Source organism: Suillus bovinus (assembly GCF_016758785.1).
Source record: "Suillus bovinus strain UH-Sbo-P2 chromosome Unknown EDB93scaffold_62, whole genome shotgun sequence".
Lineage (NCBI taxonomy): Eukaryota > Fungi > Basidiomycota > Agaricomycetes > Boletales > Suillaceae > Suillus > Suillus bovinus.
In genome coordinates, this window is record NW_024542118.1 from 126,012 (window position 1) to 139,371 (window position 13,360).

Sequence of the window (13,360 nt, forward strand, 5' to 3'; positions counted from 1 at the left end):
CATATCGTGTAGGTATACAGTCACAAAGTCTTAAATATCAAAGTCCTTGGCAACAAGTTTTGCGCGACCATGACTGGATGCTACATGCAAAGTCGTCAAAAATACTTTGATCAGCAAGGTGGGAAAACGCACGGTATCGATCATATGCCAATATGCACGAACAATATGCGCTGGTCCAAAGGTATGTCTTGGTCAGAAATTAGCGAATAGACCGCTCGGTGCAACGCCCAGGCAGCCCGTTTACAGTTCATCGTGCCATCTCCGCAAAAGTTTTTGTAGAATGCCTTGACTAAGCGCTCCACGGTACTATCATTGACCTTCCATAATGTTCCAATGACGCTTTTGACCCCGGCAAACTGCAGGCCAGCTGCTAGGTGTATCACTTCATCAGGAGTATCGCGGTCACCCACTGCGGTTTCGCAGGCAGAAAGAAACGCAAATTGATGCCGAGACAGATCTGTTTGTGTGATGTCGAGGAGCGAAAGCGGCTCGTCGCGCATAAGAAAGGCCGATTTGAAGGGCTCGGCAATGTTCTGTGTCCCATGACACGCAAGATGAAGCCAAGTATTGTCTCGCAATGCACACAGTGCTCTCGATTTTGTGGCATCAACACTGGTGATCTTAGAGAATGAAACAGCTGGGGGAGGGGGCAAAAGGCTCCGCACCGATTCCAGTTCAGGCTCCACGGCATCCAAGGTGAATGAGGCACCGGCTGGGTGATCCTGACCAATCGCAACGAAGGATACTGACGGGGACCTATCATGACTTCTGCGAGCCTTGATCAGCGCGGTAAGCGATGGCGTGTATGAAGAGATGTAGAGATGTGAAAGGAACCGTCCTTGTTTCCTGTACTCGCCAGCGGCATGCAACGGCAAGAAATTGAAGACAGATGTCGGGCACCACCATATTCGAGAACCTCGTGGTGCAATTCCTTCCAGATTCTCGACCACCGGGCGGACGACGTCATCCCACAACTCGGTCAAGGCTTTTTTAAGCGCTGGACTATCTGTGCGATGGAGTTTATCCACCAATATTTGGAGCTTCTTAACGCTGGTAGAGAGTTGGATGCTGATCGGAGTTTGCTTGTGTAGGATGATAATAGCATGGCAAGACGACTCGCTTCCAATGAGGACGATGACAGGCCCTTCACGAGCTGCTTCTTGAAGATCGGAGAATAAGAGGGGGAGGAGGAAGCGAGAGAAGCCCTCGATGTTCCGGATCTCTTCTACAGTACTGTTCCACTCTTTCACTAGACGTCTGTACCGGGTTTCTTCTGCGTCTACGTTTACTCTTGAGGTTGCTTTTGGATGACTCGCAGGAGGTTTATCGAGGAGGGAGCTAAGGTCTCTGAATCTCTTCAGGAGGGCCACTGCATGATCACCGCGTGTCTGGAGACCGTCAAGAGGCATGCGGAGTCGTGTCATCTGGGTCCAGATGACAGTCCTGCCTTGCTCCAACAACTCGACAGCACGACACACGTCACCGCTACGAAGAGCACACGATGCAGCATCCACGGCAAGTGCCAGTGGGAAGTCCTTCATGGCCATATGACGAGAGGATACTGAAGCTGTCGTGGACATGTAAGCGTCCATAAGTGTCATCGAAGTCTCATAAGCCTCCAATTGAGTATCATGTCTGTGTCGCTTAGCATAGCGAACCCAGCGGAAGCTCTCTTGTAGGCGGGATAACGGGCCTCCAGAGACAATATTTGCTGCTGTCTTGAGGTGATGCATAGCAACATCGAGGCTGTCCGTATCTTCGCCCGCACCAATGTCGTCAAGCCTTGAACGATGATATGATAGATAGACACTAGCGAGCGATCCATGGACTGATAGTCGAGAAGGATCATGTTGGCTCAGTAATTTCAATGCACAGCGGAGGTTCTCGCGTGCCTTGTAGAGGTCTTCTCTGTCACGTCGATGCTCAAAGCGGGAGGAGAGACCAATCGCGAGGTTAGTTAATGACATGGACCGATCTGTGTGACCGACGGGGCGCAACGCCAGCGCTTCCGTATCAAGTGCGATAGCCTGATCCAGGTCTTCTTCGTTGCCTCGGTGCTCAAAGCGGGAGGAGAGAAGAACCGCGAGGTTATTTAATGACATGGACCGATCTGGGTGACCGATGGGGCGCAACGCCAGCGCTTCCGTATGAAGTGCGATAGCCTGATCCAGGTCTTCTTCGTTGCCTCGGTGCTTAAAGCGGGAGGAGAGAAGAACCGCGAGGTTATTTGATGACATGGACCGATCTGTGTGACCGACGGGGCGCAACGCCAGCGCTTCCGTATCAAGTGCGATAGCCTGATCCAAGTCTTCTTCGTTGCCTCGGTGCTTAAAGCGGGAGGAGAGATCAACCGCGAGGTTATTTAATGACGTGGACCGATATGTGTGACCGATGGGGCGCAACGCCAGCGCTTCCGTATGAAGTGCGATAGCCTGATCCAAGTCTTCTTCGTTGCCTCGGTGCTCAAAGCGGGAGGAGAGAAGAACCGCGAGGTTATTTAATGACATGGACCGATCTGGGTGACCGATGGGGCGCAACGCCAGCGCTTCCGTATGAAGTGCGATAGCCTGATCCAAGTCTTCTTCGTTGCCTCGGTGCTCAAAGCGGGAGGAGAGCCGATTCGCGAGGTTATTTAATGACATGTACCGATCTGTGTGACCGACGGGGCACAAGGCCAGCGCTTCCGTATCAAGTGCGATAGCCTGATCCAAGTCTTCTTCGTTGCCTCGGTGCTCAAAGCGGGAGGAGAGAAGAACCGCGAGGTTATTTAATGAACCAAACCGACCGGTGTGACCGACGAGGCGCAACGCCAGCGCTTCCGTATGAAGTGCGATAGCCTGATCCAAGTCTTCTTCGTTGCCTCGGTGCTTAAAGCGGGAGGAGAGTTCTTTCGCAAGGTTATTTAATGACATGGACCGATCTGTGTGACCGACGGGGCGCAACGCCAGCGCTTCCGTATCAAGTGCGATAGCCTGATCCAAGTCTTCTTCGTTGCCTCGGTGCTCAAAGCGGGAGGAGAGAAGAACCGCGAGGTTATTTGATGACATGGACCGATCTGTGTGACCGATGGGGCGCAACGCCAGCGCTTCCGTATCAAGTGCGATAGCTTGATCCAAGTCTTCTTCGTTGCCTCGGTGCTTAAAGCGGGAGGAGAGTTTTTCCGCGAGGTTATTTAATGACATGGACCGATCTGGGTGACCGATGGGGCGCAACGCCAGCGCTTCCGTATGAAGTGCGATAGCCTGATCCAAGTTTTTGCTTTTGCCTCCGCGCTTGAAGCGAGTTCCCAGCATATCAGCCAAATTACTTAGCAACTGCGCTCGACAAGCATGCTTGTTGTTGTAGTATCCCAGTGCGTCAAAATGAAGGGATATCACTTCATCTAATTCCTGGGGTTCATCTCCCTGCAGACACCGCTTTGCTCGATCAACAAGTTGATCGGGCGATAAAGGAAGCACAGATGCTGCCTGCCGCTCCCGCTCAAAATCATTTGCATGAATGTTTCCGGCAAAACGCAGAGCAGATGTTTGAATTGTAACCGAAGCTGCTCTGTGAATGTGGCTGTTGAAGTGGCAGACATCGAGGACTTCGCTCAGTAACTTTTTAGCTGTGTCGGCATCTGTTTGAAAGCCGTGTTTCGCGAAGCGAGAGAGCAGAGAAATGGCAAGATGGAGTTGAGTGGTAGGTCGGTCTGGATGACCCATGGGACGCGAATCAAGGGCACGTTGAAAAAGAGAGATAGGAATGTTGACGTCGAGGTATATCCCATTAGCTTGGCAACTAATAAACTTTGCGCTGGCTAGGTTGAAGAGTGCTGCAGGGCGGTAGGGATGGTCCATGGGACAGAGATCCAACGCGCGTTCAAAGTGGTTTATGGATTGGTCGAGATCCCTACTGCTCTGCGTCCTGCGGTATTGTACGAGATGACGATGTCCGGCATCAGTCTCTAGTGCTAACGAATCCATATCGCCTGATATGACCTACATGTTACGCGTCTCAGCGTCATAGTGCCCGACTCCATCAATCACTCACGGTAGTAAGGGGGCATAGACCTGCAATATCATTTTGATCAGGCAGTCGCTGCTCCACTGTCATGAACAGTGAAGTACAAGCGGATACGACTTCCTCCTCCTTTGGCTCAAAGATTATGGCTACGATACTCGTTAGCATCCATCAGGCGTCACTTGCAATAGACAGTACTGACGATGCGATTTCTCGCTGCGATCCAGTAGTTCTCCGACGGAGATCTCGAATGTGCGGAGGAGTTCTCCGTGACAGAGCATGGGACTCGATTCAAATGAGGCATACACGCTGACCCGAACTTTAGAGGGTGACTCGCGTGGCCTTGAGTCTTTCTCAATACCTGCAGGACAGACGGGTTTAAGGACAACTTACAGAAGAATGCGCTCGTGCCATTCGACGACAGCCTGGTCTACGTTTACAGGCTTGTTGCTTGTCTGGTATTCAGCACCATCAACCTTGACCACTGCATAGAACCCAGCAGGAATCCATCGGAGACCAAGGGTGAGATCAGTTGCGCAAATGGCTTGGAAATCGTCAATATGCGCTAAACAGAGATTGATATTACATACTAGTAATGAGGACTTGTTGCACTCCACTGAGGTGTACCTCTCCCGGGTCCTGGGTGTGTTCTGTGTGGCTTGTCTCCTGACTAAAGAATACGCATATCGTTATGTATTTAGATGATCAGTGCTTCATATGCTTACTCGTCCTTTTTTTTCCTAAAAACGCGAGATTAACTCCACACATATGCTGTACAACACAACAACTTACGACCGAGGAGGCTTTAAACTCTTCGTCTTGTTGATTGACGACTTGCGCATACGCTTTTTCCCTTCCAAGGGCTCGGCACTGGGAGCAGATTTCTCTCCTGGAGGAGCAGGGGAGGGTTTGCGCGATGAGGCTGAAGAAAAGTCAGAATCAGAGTCTGATTCTGACGAGCTTGAAGACTCGAAGGTGACACGTCGATGACGGGCCATAACGATGGCTGATGGATATATCTAAACTAACACTTGAGAATAAGACGTTTGCTGGGGCCACGAAACACTGCAGCACCTGACTTCCTGAAGGATTATAAAGGGAGCCAGCCTCAGCACAGGACGCACACAGCACCCACAATGAGTTCACAGGACAGAGGCAACTCGCAAAATACCGAGCCACGGAGCCGAGGCTGAGTGATGAAGACTAAGCGCAGAGCATGATCCAGACTTTCACAGGAATTCGTGCGGGAGGTGTGCACGTTGAACTTGTTCCGATACAAGGAGTGCGGCAATCAGTACCAGTACTTGGCAAGGATCGATCGAATATATGTAGAGGATTCAGCTTGATGCCATGTGGTGGTTGGCACTCTGGAACCAGCACCTTTCACATCGTGGTCGACCATCAGTTCTATTACGTAGTCGGACTTGAAGTCACCGTACAAGCTTGAGGTAAACTAGTAGTAGTAGCTCAAGCGCCCAGACCAATCTTAAAAGCTTAACATGTCATTTGATTACAACATTTCATAGCAGATGAGTCGTTAGTAAGATACACCAAGTACAACAAAGTATGCATATGTTGAGCAAGTAATACAGATGCGAAAGCCCGTAACCTGGTATTCCAAATAAGCCCGATCCCAGCAGGCAATATCTAAATTCTGGACGATTTGAGCGGATCGACCGCAATGCTATACGATATTCGGTGTGGTGAATGGCGTGAGTGTGAGACGCAGGTGAATCAATCATCGCAGAGTGATAATCATGACGAGCCAGAGATAGCGCCATTAATGGCGTTCAAAAGAATGTTGTTGTAGTCGCCGCCCACCTCCCACAAGGCGAAACCAGCCAGGCCAGCCTGTTTAATAAAGTTGCCCTTTGCGGCTGCAGGAAAGTTAGTTAGATTTCAGTTGATTAGAGCGGGAAAACGTACTGAAGGATTGGGCATCATCGTAGGCTACCATGATCTGTGTGTTGGGGTTGTAGACATATGGCTAACATAGACAAGGGTTAGGCCAGTAAGAAAATCGCAGGCAAAGAATACATACCGTCTGGCTGCAGTTGTCGAAGCGGCTCATCATACCAGAAGCAACACTACCGTCCTCATTCAGGAAACCAGCATCAACGAGTCCCCAGAAGTTGAAGTCCCCGGAAGCAGGTTGGTTAATACCGCAAGCGTCTGGACCGGCAGCATCCCAGCTGTCACCGGTGATGGGGTTGTTGGTGTTAAAGCCGGGGTATGAGGCCAACGTGTTACCCTGCACAGCTGCAGATTTGCTGATGGAGTAACCGTGTCCGTAGCTAGGAACACCGAGAACGATCTGTGAAGCAGAGAACCCTGCAGCAATCCAGAACTTCACGGCGGAAGTTGCAGAGCCAGTTTGGTCACCAGCTGGAGCACAGGAGTCGTCTAAAGGAGAGTTGGGGCCCACAACCTTGCTGAAAGTGTCGCCGTAAACGTCGTAGTTCATGATTTCTGCAGAAATATTAACGGTTATAATGACAAGCACTGACTAGTTTACTAACCAACGTAATCCAAAGCCTGGGCAAATGTGCTCAGGTCAGTCGATGGGCTCCCTGTAGCGTCGTTCCATGGCTTGACAGGGGCAGCAGCAGAGAAAGTGATATTTGGCAACGCCGTCTTTAGCTCTTGGAGCGTAGACAGAAGATTGGCAGTATCCTGAGGCGACTGCGTGTTGCAAGAAAGACCGTTGGGACTACCAGGGTACTCCCAGCTGTAAAATTCAATGTCAACGCCGAGAATAATCGTGTGAAATGAAATATACGTACTCAAACTCAACACCTTGGAAGCCATACTTATTCACCATGCTGACGACCGACTGGACAAAAGTCGTACGGTTGTTTGAGGTGGAGATAGACGATGAGAAATATACGGAACCATCCCAACCACCAATAGTCAACACAGGGAAAACGTTCTGTTGTCAAGTAAGCTAACCATCTGCCACAAAAAGGCACAATCATACATTTTGCTTGGCGGCAGCGACGAAGGTAACAGGGCCGCTAGGGGCGCTGTCACTGACAGTCATCATAACGGTTCCAGCAGCGGAGGTGATAGCTCTAGATACCAAAGTGAGAAAAGTTTGCACGATAATTCCGAAGGGTAAACTCACCCGAAGTAAGCCATTCTGTTAAAGCCCTCCCATTTAATGTCGGCAACCGTGTAGTCGGTGTGCCAGTTTGCAAACCAAGCCATTGCGATAGATCCATTACCAGGGTTCACAGGCGTGGAAGTGGACACTGGGGAGGTCGTAGTCGAGGTAGATGTAGTAGTCGAGGTAGGTGTAGTGGCACTAGCAGCAGATGACGATCTGAGAGAGCAAGTTGGGGCGGCAGCTGCAAACGGCAGGACCAGCAAAGAAGCTATCGCCAGAGAAAATTTCATGATGTGATCAAAAGTTTTAGAAAGATGGACGTCGACAGTGAGTGAATGAAAGCGAGAGTTATGAGTAGGTGCTAGCTAGAGCACGAATCGAAATCAGGACCAGTCCTTGAAGTAGTTAAAAATCAGACGGGGAAAGTAAAGAACGACCAGACAGGCAGACGCCCCCTTTTGTAGCTGTGAAACAACGTGTGGGCCTTGCAATCATGCATGATCAATGCGGTTCTACTATTAGCAGATACCTAAATTACACGCACTTTTGTTCTTCTTTTGTTCATTATTAGGTACATCATTCAATGGGCGCTTAGAGACAAAACCTTTTCTCACACCTCAAGTCAACATGCATTGTTCTTTGGTCCCAATATTCATCTATGCCAATACGCCAAAGGACCACTGAAGCTTCGTCTTCACGGGTTGTGCATTGATGAGCTCCACATAGCTCGGACAAGGAGATTCTTTCTATTTCCAGGAATCGAGATACAAACCGGCTTGGTTCGATCAGATCTCTAAAATCATCCTGGATCCACAAGCATGCAGATGCGGTAGCAGCTTGCAGTGATTAGCGGTCACTGGGCCAGAACGATCACCGGATGTCAAGCTTTCAAGTCTCTGCCGCGGACCTCATTGTTATGCTACGACCAGTTGCTGTCGAATGCGCCACGTCTCTGAGGCGCAACAACGGTGTAAACTTCTTGATGTGCGTCCTTCCGAAATCAGTCCGTTCAACTATTATTTATAATGTTGATAGACTGAAAGCTTCAGGAGCAAGAGTTTTCTATAGTAAAAAGTCTATCCATTAGTAGGCGAAACTTTTTGCTATGCAATGATGGTCTCTAGTAGCTGACCCAACATCGGATATGTCAGTCAATGTCTTCGATTATGCCATACGCAGTCCAGCATGACTGTACATGATCATCATGGCGACAGATTTCAACACATAGCCTTCGCTGACGGAAATCAGTTTGCTAAGAAGGGTTCATAACATTTGCATAGTTGGCGCTCGTACACTAGATTGTCGTCATTCTCTAATGGTCGATTGCAGGGTAGGTTGAGGCTTGAGAATCCATCACACAACAATCACTTGAGTGATCAATGTATGTATCCTCTAGCGATGCCCATCAATCAGATCCAGTGCGAATACTACGTGCCGACATACGGATTTTTCGATTTGTGAGAGTCGGCAACATAACATACATTTACAATGGTTCTCACTGTCTACATATTTCACGTGAGCTATCATTCGGTGTTCAGGAAAGTTACCCGAGACAAGTCCTGAACGACAGGCTTCGGTATGAAGGCCGAGTGAGAAGACCGCCACTGCCCACCAATCGCCAGCATCATCATCAAATCACCAATACAACAGATGAAGAACCTGGGATACGCCGCGAACATATTGCCAAAAGCACGGGTAAAAAAAGAAGCGCAGATGCGGAGACTCCGCACATCTGACTGTACTGTACCTTGTCTTCTCAGCTGCCTGCAGCAATTAGCATGTTTGTCATCCAAGTTCATAACGAACTACGAACCTCCCCCTCGGCCATGAATATGAAACCGAACAGGCTACCTTGAGGCCAAGTTTCGACCAAGATCCTATCCACCACCTCTAACAAGTCCGATTCGTACAGCAAGACGTCTAGCTTGGTTTGCTTCGATCCTTCGAGAGCGAAGTAGGGATACACCTATGGCGACAGTAGCAAAAAACAGGTTGCACGCTACGAATTCGTAGAAATCAGCGCGCTCTTGTGCGGGAACACGGCCGCAAGGCTGCCATGCAGGAGTCTCCCCGAGAGCTCCTGGGGGTGGAGATATAGGGTATGGTTCATTGGGTCTTGGTGTAGGTATGGTCGTGTTCGAACAATGCATGAGTTGACGGTTGCCGAATGGATGACAGAAGGGTTCATGAAGCTACAGTTTCGTTTATTCGCCGTCCAGCACATTCATATGTGAGAAAACGTACAGCATCTAGTGGGCATGGTTCACATGCGCCAAATGGGCGACAAGTGATAGACCGGTTTTGACTCGGATCAACGTGTTGTTGAGCATGAATAGTATTCACAACACATAAAAGCATAAAGCTGCAATTCACAAGTCAGATAAGTTATGATAATTGATGTGTGGAGATTCCTACAAAATGACCTTCATGACTGTGCTCGCCGCCGCGATATGCAACATGGTGAAAGCATGAATGTGAGCAGGCGTGGGAAATCGTCGCTTGCTTGCCTCATACTTGGTCGACGCCGTAGTAAGTGCAATCTTCCAAGCCATTACAGTGTCGAACCTCACTACTAAGGAAAGGTTCTGCAGCTTAAATATGTCTCGTCGTACAGCAGTAATCGAAGAATTCGATGATGACACTGACCTCCCGCTCCCATCGCGTCCACTCAATACTGGCCCGCGTGGACCACTACTCGAAGAGATAGGCCATTCCGACGAAGAGGACAGTGAGTCTGATTCAGACGATGCGTCTGCACTAGGCCAAGCGTCACAATCACAATCTTCATTTCACGCCCCAACATCGTCTGGTCAATCGCATGGTCAACCATCGAATACCGTCACTGACATCACGCCTTACAAGAAGTACGTTATTCATACAACTGTTCTTCGCTTGCTAAGAGTTTCTCAGATGGACGTGCATCTATCCCATCTATATCGACGCCAAACGTCCATATGGGACGGGTGAGCGCCGGATAGCGCGCGAAAAGAGCGTTTGGTGGCCTTTGAGCAAGGATATCGCAGATGCGACTAGCCGGCTTGGATTGGGAACTTTGCACGAAGTGCAGAAATCTCATCCTAGAGACTGGGAAAACCCTGGTCGTGTGCGCGTGCAGTGGAAGAAAGATGGACGACTGGCGAACCCCGCGATCAAAACGAGTACGCGAATTCATCTCACCTCTTCTCTAATAACTTAAATATGTTCAGAAAAACAACTGTTGGAGATGATATCCTTCCAGATCCAACGGATAAAACAAGATAATATTCCGCGCCCACCATACGTGATGATCCCGCCCCCAGCTTCTACCGCTCAGCCAGCGATTAAACCCCCTACGTCCGCGAAGGGCAAGCAGAAGTCCAAAGCGGGTTCTGGTGTTGCCGTGCAGCTTTCCAAGTCGAGCCAACAGCGCTTGCCTACACCTCCACAACCTCTACCGGCTTTGGCAAGCCGAGTATCTCCTTACTCACCAGCTTTACCCACGGGAATGCTCATCGAGACCGTTAAAGCTGGTATGAGTGCACAGGAGCCGGGTGCAGGAGCTGCTCCTGGCCAACCGGGTGTCCATAAAGGTAAACGGAAGGTTCTCAGAGTTAGGGGGTGATTTAGGACTCGGATGTGGTGCAAATTCTCATGTACAAGATACTTGGAAACACTTGCGAATTTTTGGACTCTAGTGGTGAATTTCCAATGCACTGGATCATTTGAAATGGTTGAAACGTTTGGATTTGACCACAGCCCAGTCCGACGACCTCAGCTACTATGCTCAGAACATGACTGACTTAGCGGAAGTTTGTTACAATGATAGCGAGCAAATTTATATGACGGGCCTTTACAACAACCGACTCTTTGGCTTCAAGAGCATTACCACTGGTCTAGGTAGGCTCATTGATGCTAGCCCTCTTCTTTGCCTGATCTGCAGAATCCGCTGTGATGTTATATTGAGCGAGTGGTGCAGGTGCAACAATGGTGAAGTACCTATTGAAGCTATAGGACCATCTGAGACACTTCGCAGGTTGTAAACGACTTAAGGGCGGATCGTCCAGGTGATTCAAGGCGTGATTCGAACGTCTTGGATGAGCCTGCTACAGAGCAGTCAATATGATCATTTAAAGGGAACAATTCACTTACTGCAGTCACGGTTGTGGACATCCACCTCCGGATCTCCAGCAGTAGGATTGGGATCTTCCATGCCTGAACCTGTGAGTGCTGGTTTGATAAATGCTGGTATGCAGCTTCGCATGGCATGACCGCTACTGTTGCATCTGCGTTTCATCTGGCACCGGCGCACTATTTTCTTCGCCCTTGCCAGACTTACCACCGGCGGCTGTCGCGCCTGCCACCGCTCTAGTGGATCTGCCTTTACCCTCCTCAACAGCAAGATCTTCAGTTCCTATAATGTAGGGTCGTCAGCCGCAGAATGAGGGGTAAGTATGGTGGACACTTCCCAGCCTGAGGCGTGCAAGTCTTGCCTCAATTCGCGGCGTTCTGATCACACTCAGCGTGTGAGAGAGAATGAGCCGGAGATGACTCAAGTGACGCGGAGTCATCAACATCCAGATTGGGTCGTACATTATTGTAGCATGGTGCGCAATGGCCCGTGGTATTAAACCGAGAGAATTATTGACGAACGTGTGGAGCTGACCTTTAGTACTTCAGTTCCCAACGTGCATTCATTGCCAGCAGTGTGTAAATGTATTAGACCCAGCGCTCATCACAGTTCCATCAGCGAAAGTGATGATCAACATATGTGTCGAAGTTTGCAGACCTCGAACAACGTTTGCTGCCACCAGGGTCGAGGAGGCAATTGCCTTTTCAATTGCCAAATGCTGGATATCGGAGATCAACTTGACGATCACAGCACGATCATGTCCCTCCAACTCATGGCGACGCCGGATGCATCGATGAGTGCTTGCATGACAGCCATGAGCGACTCAGAGATGGTGGAATTTCGACACCATCGTACCGCGACCGGAAAGTATGATCAGTATGGCAGTATCCAAGCAGTATCTTCTCGTACAGTTGGAATTCTTCCTTTCTCGAAGGATTCGATCAGTTTGTTCGTCTCCCTCTCCACATGCGAGCGATCACTGTATTTTCGAAACGGCAGTGGATTCTGGCTCTTAGCAAATTCAATATATGTATATGCTACACCCAGCCTGCAAGTTGCAAGCTGCTTATCCATCCTCCTAGTTTCCTGAGCTTGGTGGTTTGTTGGTGCACTGGCCCATCGTCGTGCCAAGTCGTTCACCTAGTAAATCCGTTGTTCATCAGCTGTCTTTCTTATTGTCTGACATGTGTCTGATCGGTTGAACATGTAGACCTACGGTTGGTCTCTTACCCACAGACGAGTTACATTTGCGGTGGCTCATGTCAATTACAATGGCAGGTGGGTATGCATAAACGTACAACTGTAAGCGTAAATTTTCCAATTCAAAATGTTCTAGTTCCTATCGCCACGTTGTTTCTCGATCTGCCCATCGAGCCGAGCACTCCCTGGAGGTTGGCGAAAGCTACGCAAAGCTTCAGAGTGCGAACGTTGTGAACATAGATGAAAGTTGATTACAATGTTGGCCCTGAGTCAGAGATCTTGAGAGTCAAGAAGCGTGTATGATGTATGAGCGAGTGGCTTCCACAAGGTTTGATGAAGAGGAATGTTGGGATCGAAGTAATGTGGCACTCGGCAAGGCATCGTATCGTTTAGAGGCGCTCGGAAATGCGAAATCGATCTGATCCGTGCACTTCCTCCAAATTTATCCGCCTAGGGGCCTAGGGTCGGCGATGATCTATACTGGCAGCGTCAAGGCAGCGTTATTGCTAAATTTAATAAGCTATAGAACCAACTAAAATAGCAAAACTAACCTCGTCACTCCTACATAGTTACATCTTAACAAGTACGTCAACTGCGTTGGCGCTGTACAGGGTTCTGGAACTGATGTGCCTAACTGGTACAAACCTTTGATTTTGGCAGATTAACCGCTCGCTGTAGGAGGTCACAGCGTCGATGAGCAAAAACCCACATGTGATGAGCATTGAAATATGGAGAGCGACGCGAATGCGATGTGTAAATGGTTCTGGAACTGGATGCGTGCGCATCACACGCTTGTGAATATGTAATTCGAGAAAAAATAGTATAGTAGCGTACCTTGACCATCAGAACACGAGACTCTGGAATACCTCAGGCTGGAGATCTTCCTCACAAATTTCACCGAGCCCATCCACAGTTAACAAGAGCCCCGACAGCGAGTACCGAGA

The 13,360-nt window shown here is 49.3% G+C and overlaps 5 protein-coding genes across 5 annotated transcripts; 1 reads left to right on the forward strand and 4 right to left on the reverse strand.

The window, feature by feature from the left end:
- On the reverse strand, window positions 1–3,306 carry EDB93DRAFT_1210855 (CHAT domain-containing protein). Its single transcript, XM_041451040.1, has 2 exons — window positions 133–3,306; window positions 1–80 (listed from the first exon to the last, which is right to left on the reverse strand). Exon 1 carries the CDS (start codon window positions 3,291–3,293, stop codon window positions 141–143), a length of 3,153 nt encoding a protein of 1,050 aa, XP_041304356.1. The 5' UTR covers window positions 3,294–3,306; the 3' UTR covers window positions 1–80; window positions 133–140.
- A 272-nt stretch (window positions 3,307–3,578) lies between these two features.
- On the reverse strand, window positions 3,579–5,156 carry EDB93DRAFT_1322481 (uncharacterized protein; the record flags this gene model as incomplete). Its single annotated transcript, XM_041454957.1, has 8 exons — window positions 5,077–5,156; window positions 4,795–5,026; window positions 4,728–4,742; window positions 4,593–4,672; window positions 4,396–4,546; window positions 4,205–4,344; window positions 4,033–4,151; window positions 3,579–3,980 (listed from the first exon to the last, which is right to left on the reverse strand). Coding segments are annotated over exons 2-8 (1,113 nt in total), but the record flags the coding sequence as incomplete, so codon positions are not given.
- Window positions 5,157–5,490: 334 nt separating this feature from the next.
- EDB93DRAFT_1231321 (glycoside hydrolase family 18 protein) lies at window positions 5,491–7,625 on the reverse strand. Its single transcript, XM_041451289.1, has 7 exons — window positions 7,127–7,625; window positions 6,980–7,073; window positions 6,786–6,931; window positions 6,522–6,730; window positions 6,044–6,471; window positions 5,929–5,989; window positions 5,491–5,879 (listed from the first exon to the last, which is right to left on the reverse strand). The coding sequence occupies exons 1-7, from the start codon at window positions 7,396–7,398 to the stop codon at window positions 5,758–5,760; spliced, it is 1,332 nt and encodes a 443-aa protein (XP_041304358.1). The 5' UTR covers window positions 7,399–7,625; the 3' UTR covers window positions 5,491–5,757.
- Window positions 7,626–8,939: 1,314 nt separating this feature from the next.
- EDB93DRAFT_765929 (uncharacterized protein) lies at window positions 8,940–9,595 on the reverse strand. The gene is made up of 3 exons (XM_041457384.1): window positions 9,524–9,595; window positions 9,353–9,470; window positions 8,940–9,300 (listed from the first exon to the last, which is right to left on the reverse strand). Exons 1-3 carry the CDS (start codon window positions 9,565–9,567, stop codon window positions 8,986–8,988), a joined length of 477 nt encoding a protein of 158 aa, XP_041304359.1. The 5' UTR covers window positions 9,568–9,595; the 3' UTR covers window positions 8,940–8,985.
- Window positions 9,596–9,706: 111 nt separating this feature from the next.
- Window positions 9,707–10,709, forward strand: EDB93DRAFT_1091220 (signal recognition particle, SRP19 subunit; the record flags this gene model as incomplete). Its single annotated transcript, XM_041446335.1, has 3 exons — window positions 9,707–9,972; window positions 10,019–10,266; window positions 10,315–10,709. 3 exons carry the CDS (start codon window positions 9,707–9,709, stop codon window positions 10,707–10,709), a joined length of 909 nt encoding a protein of 302 aa, XP_041304360.1.
- Window positions 10,710–13,360: the final 2,651 nt, after the last annotated feature.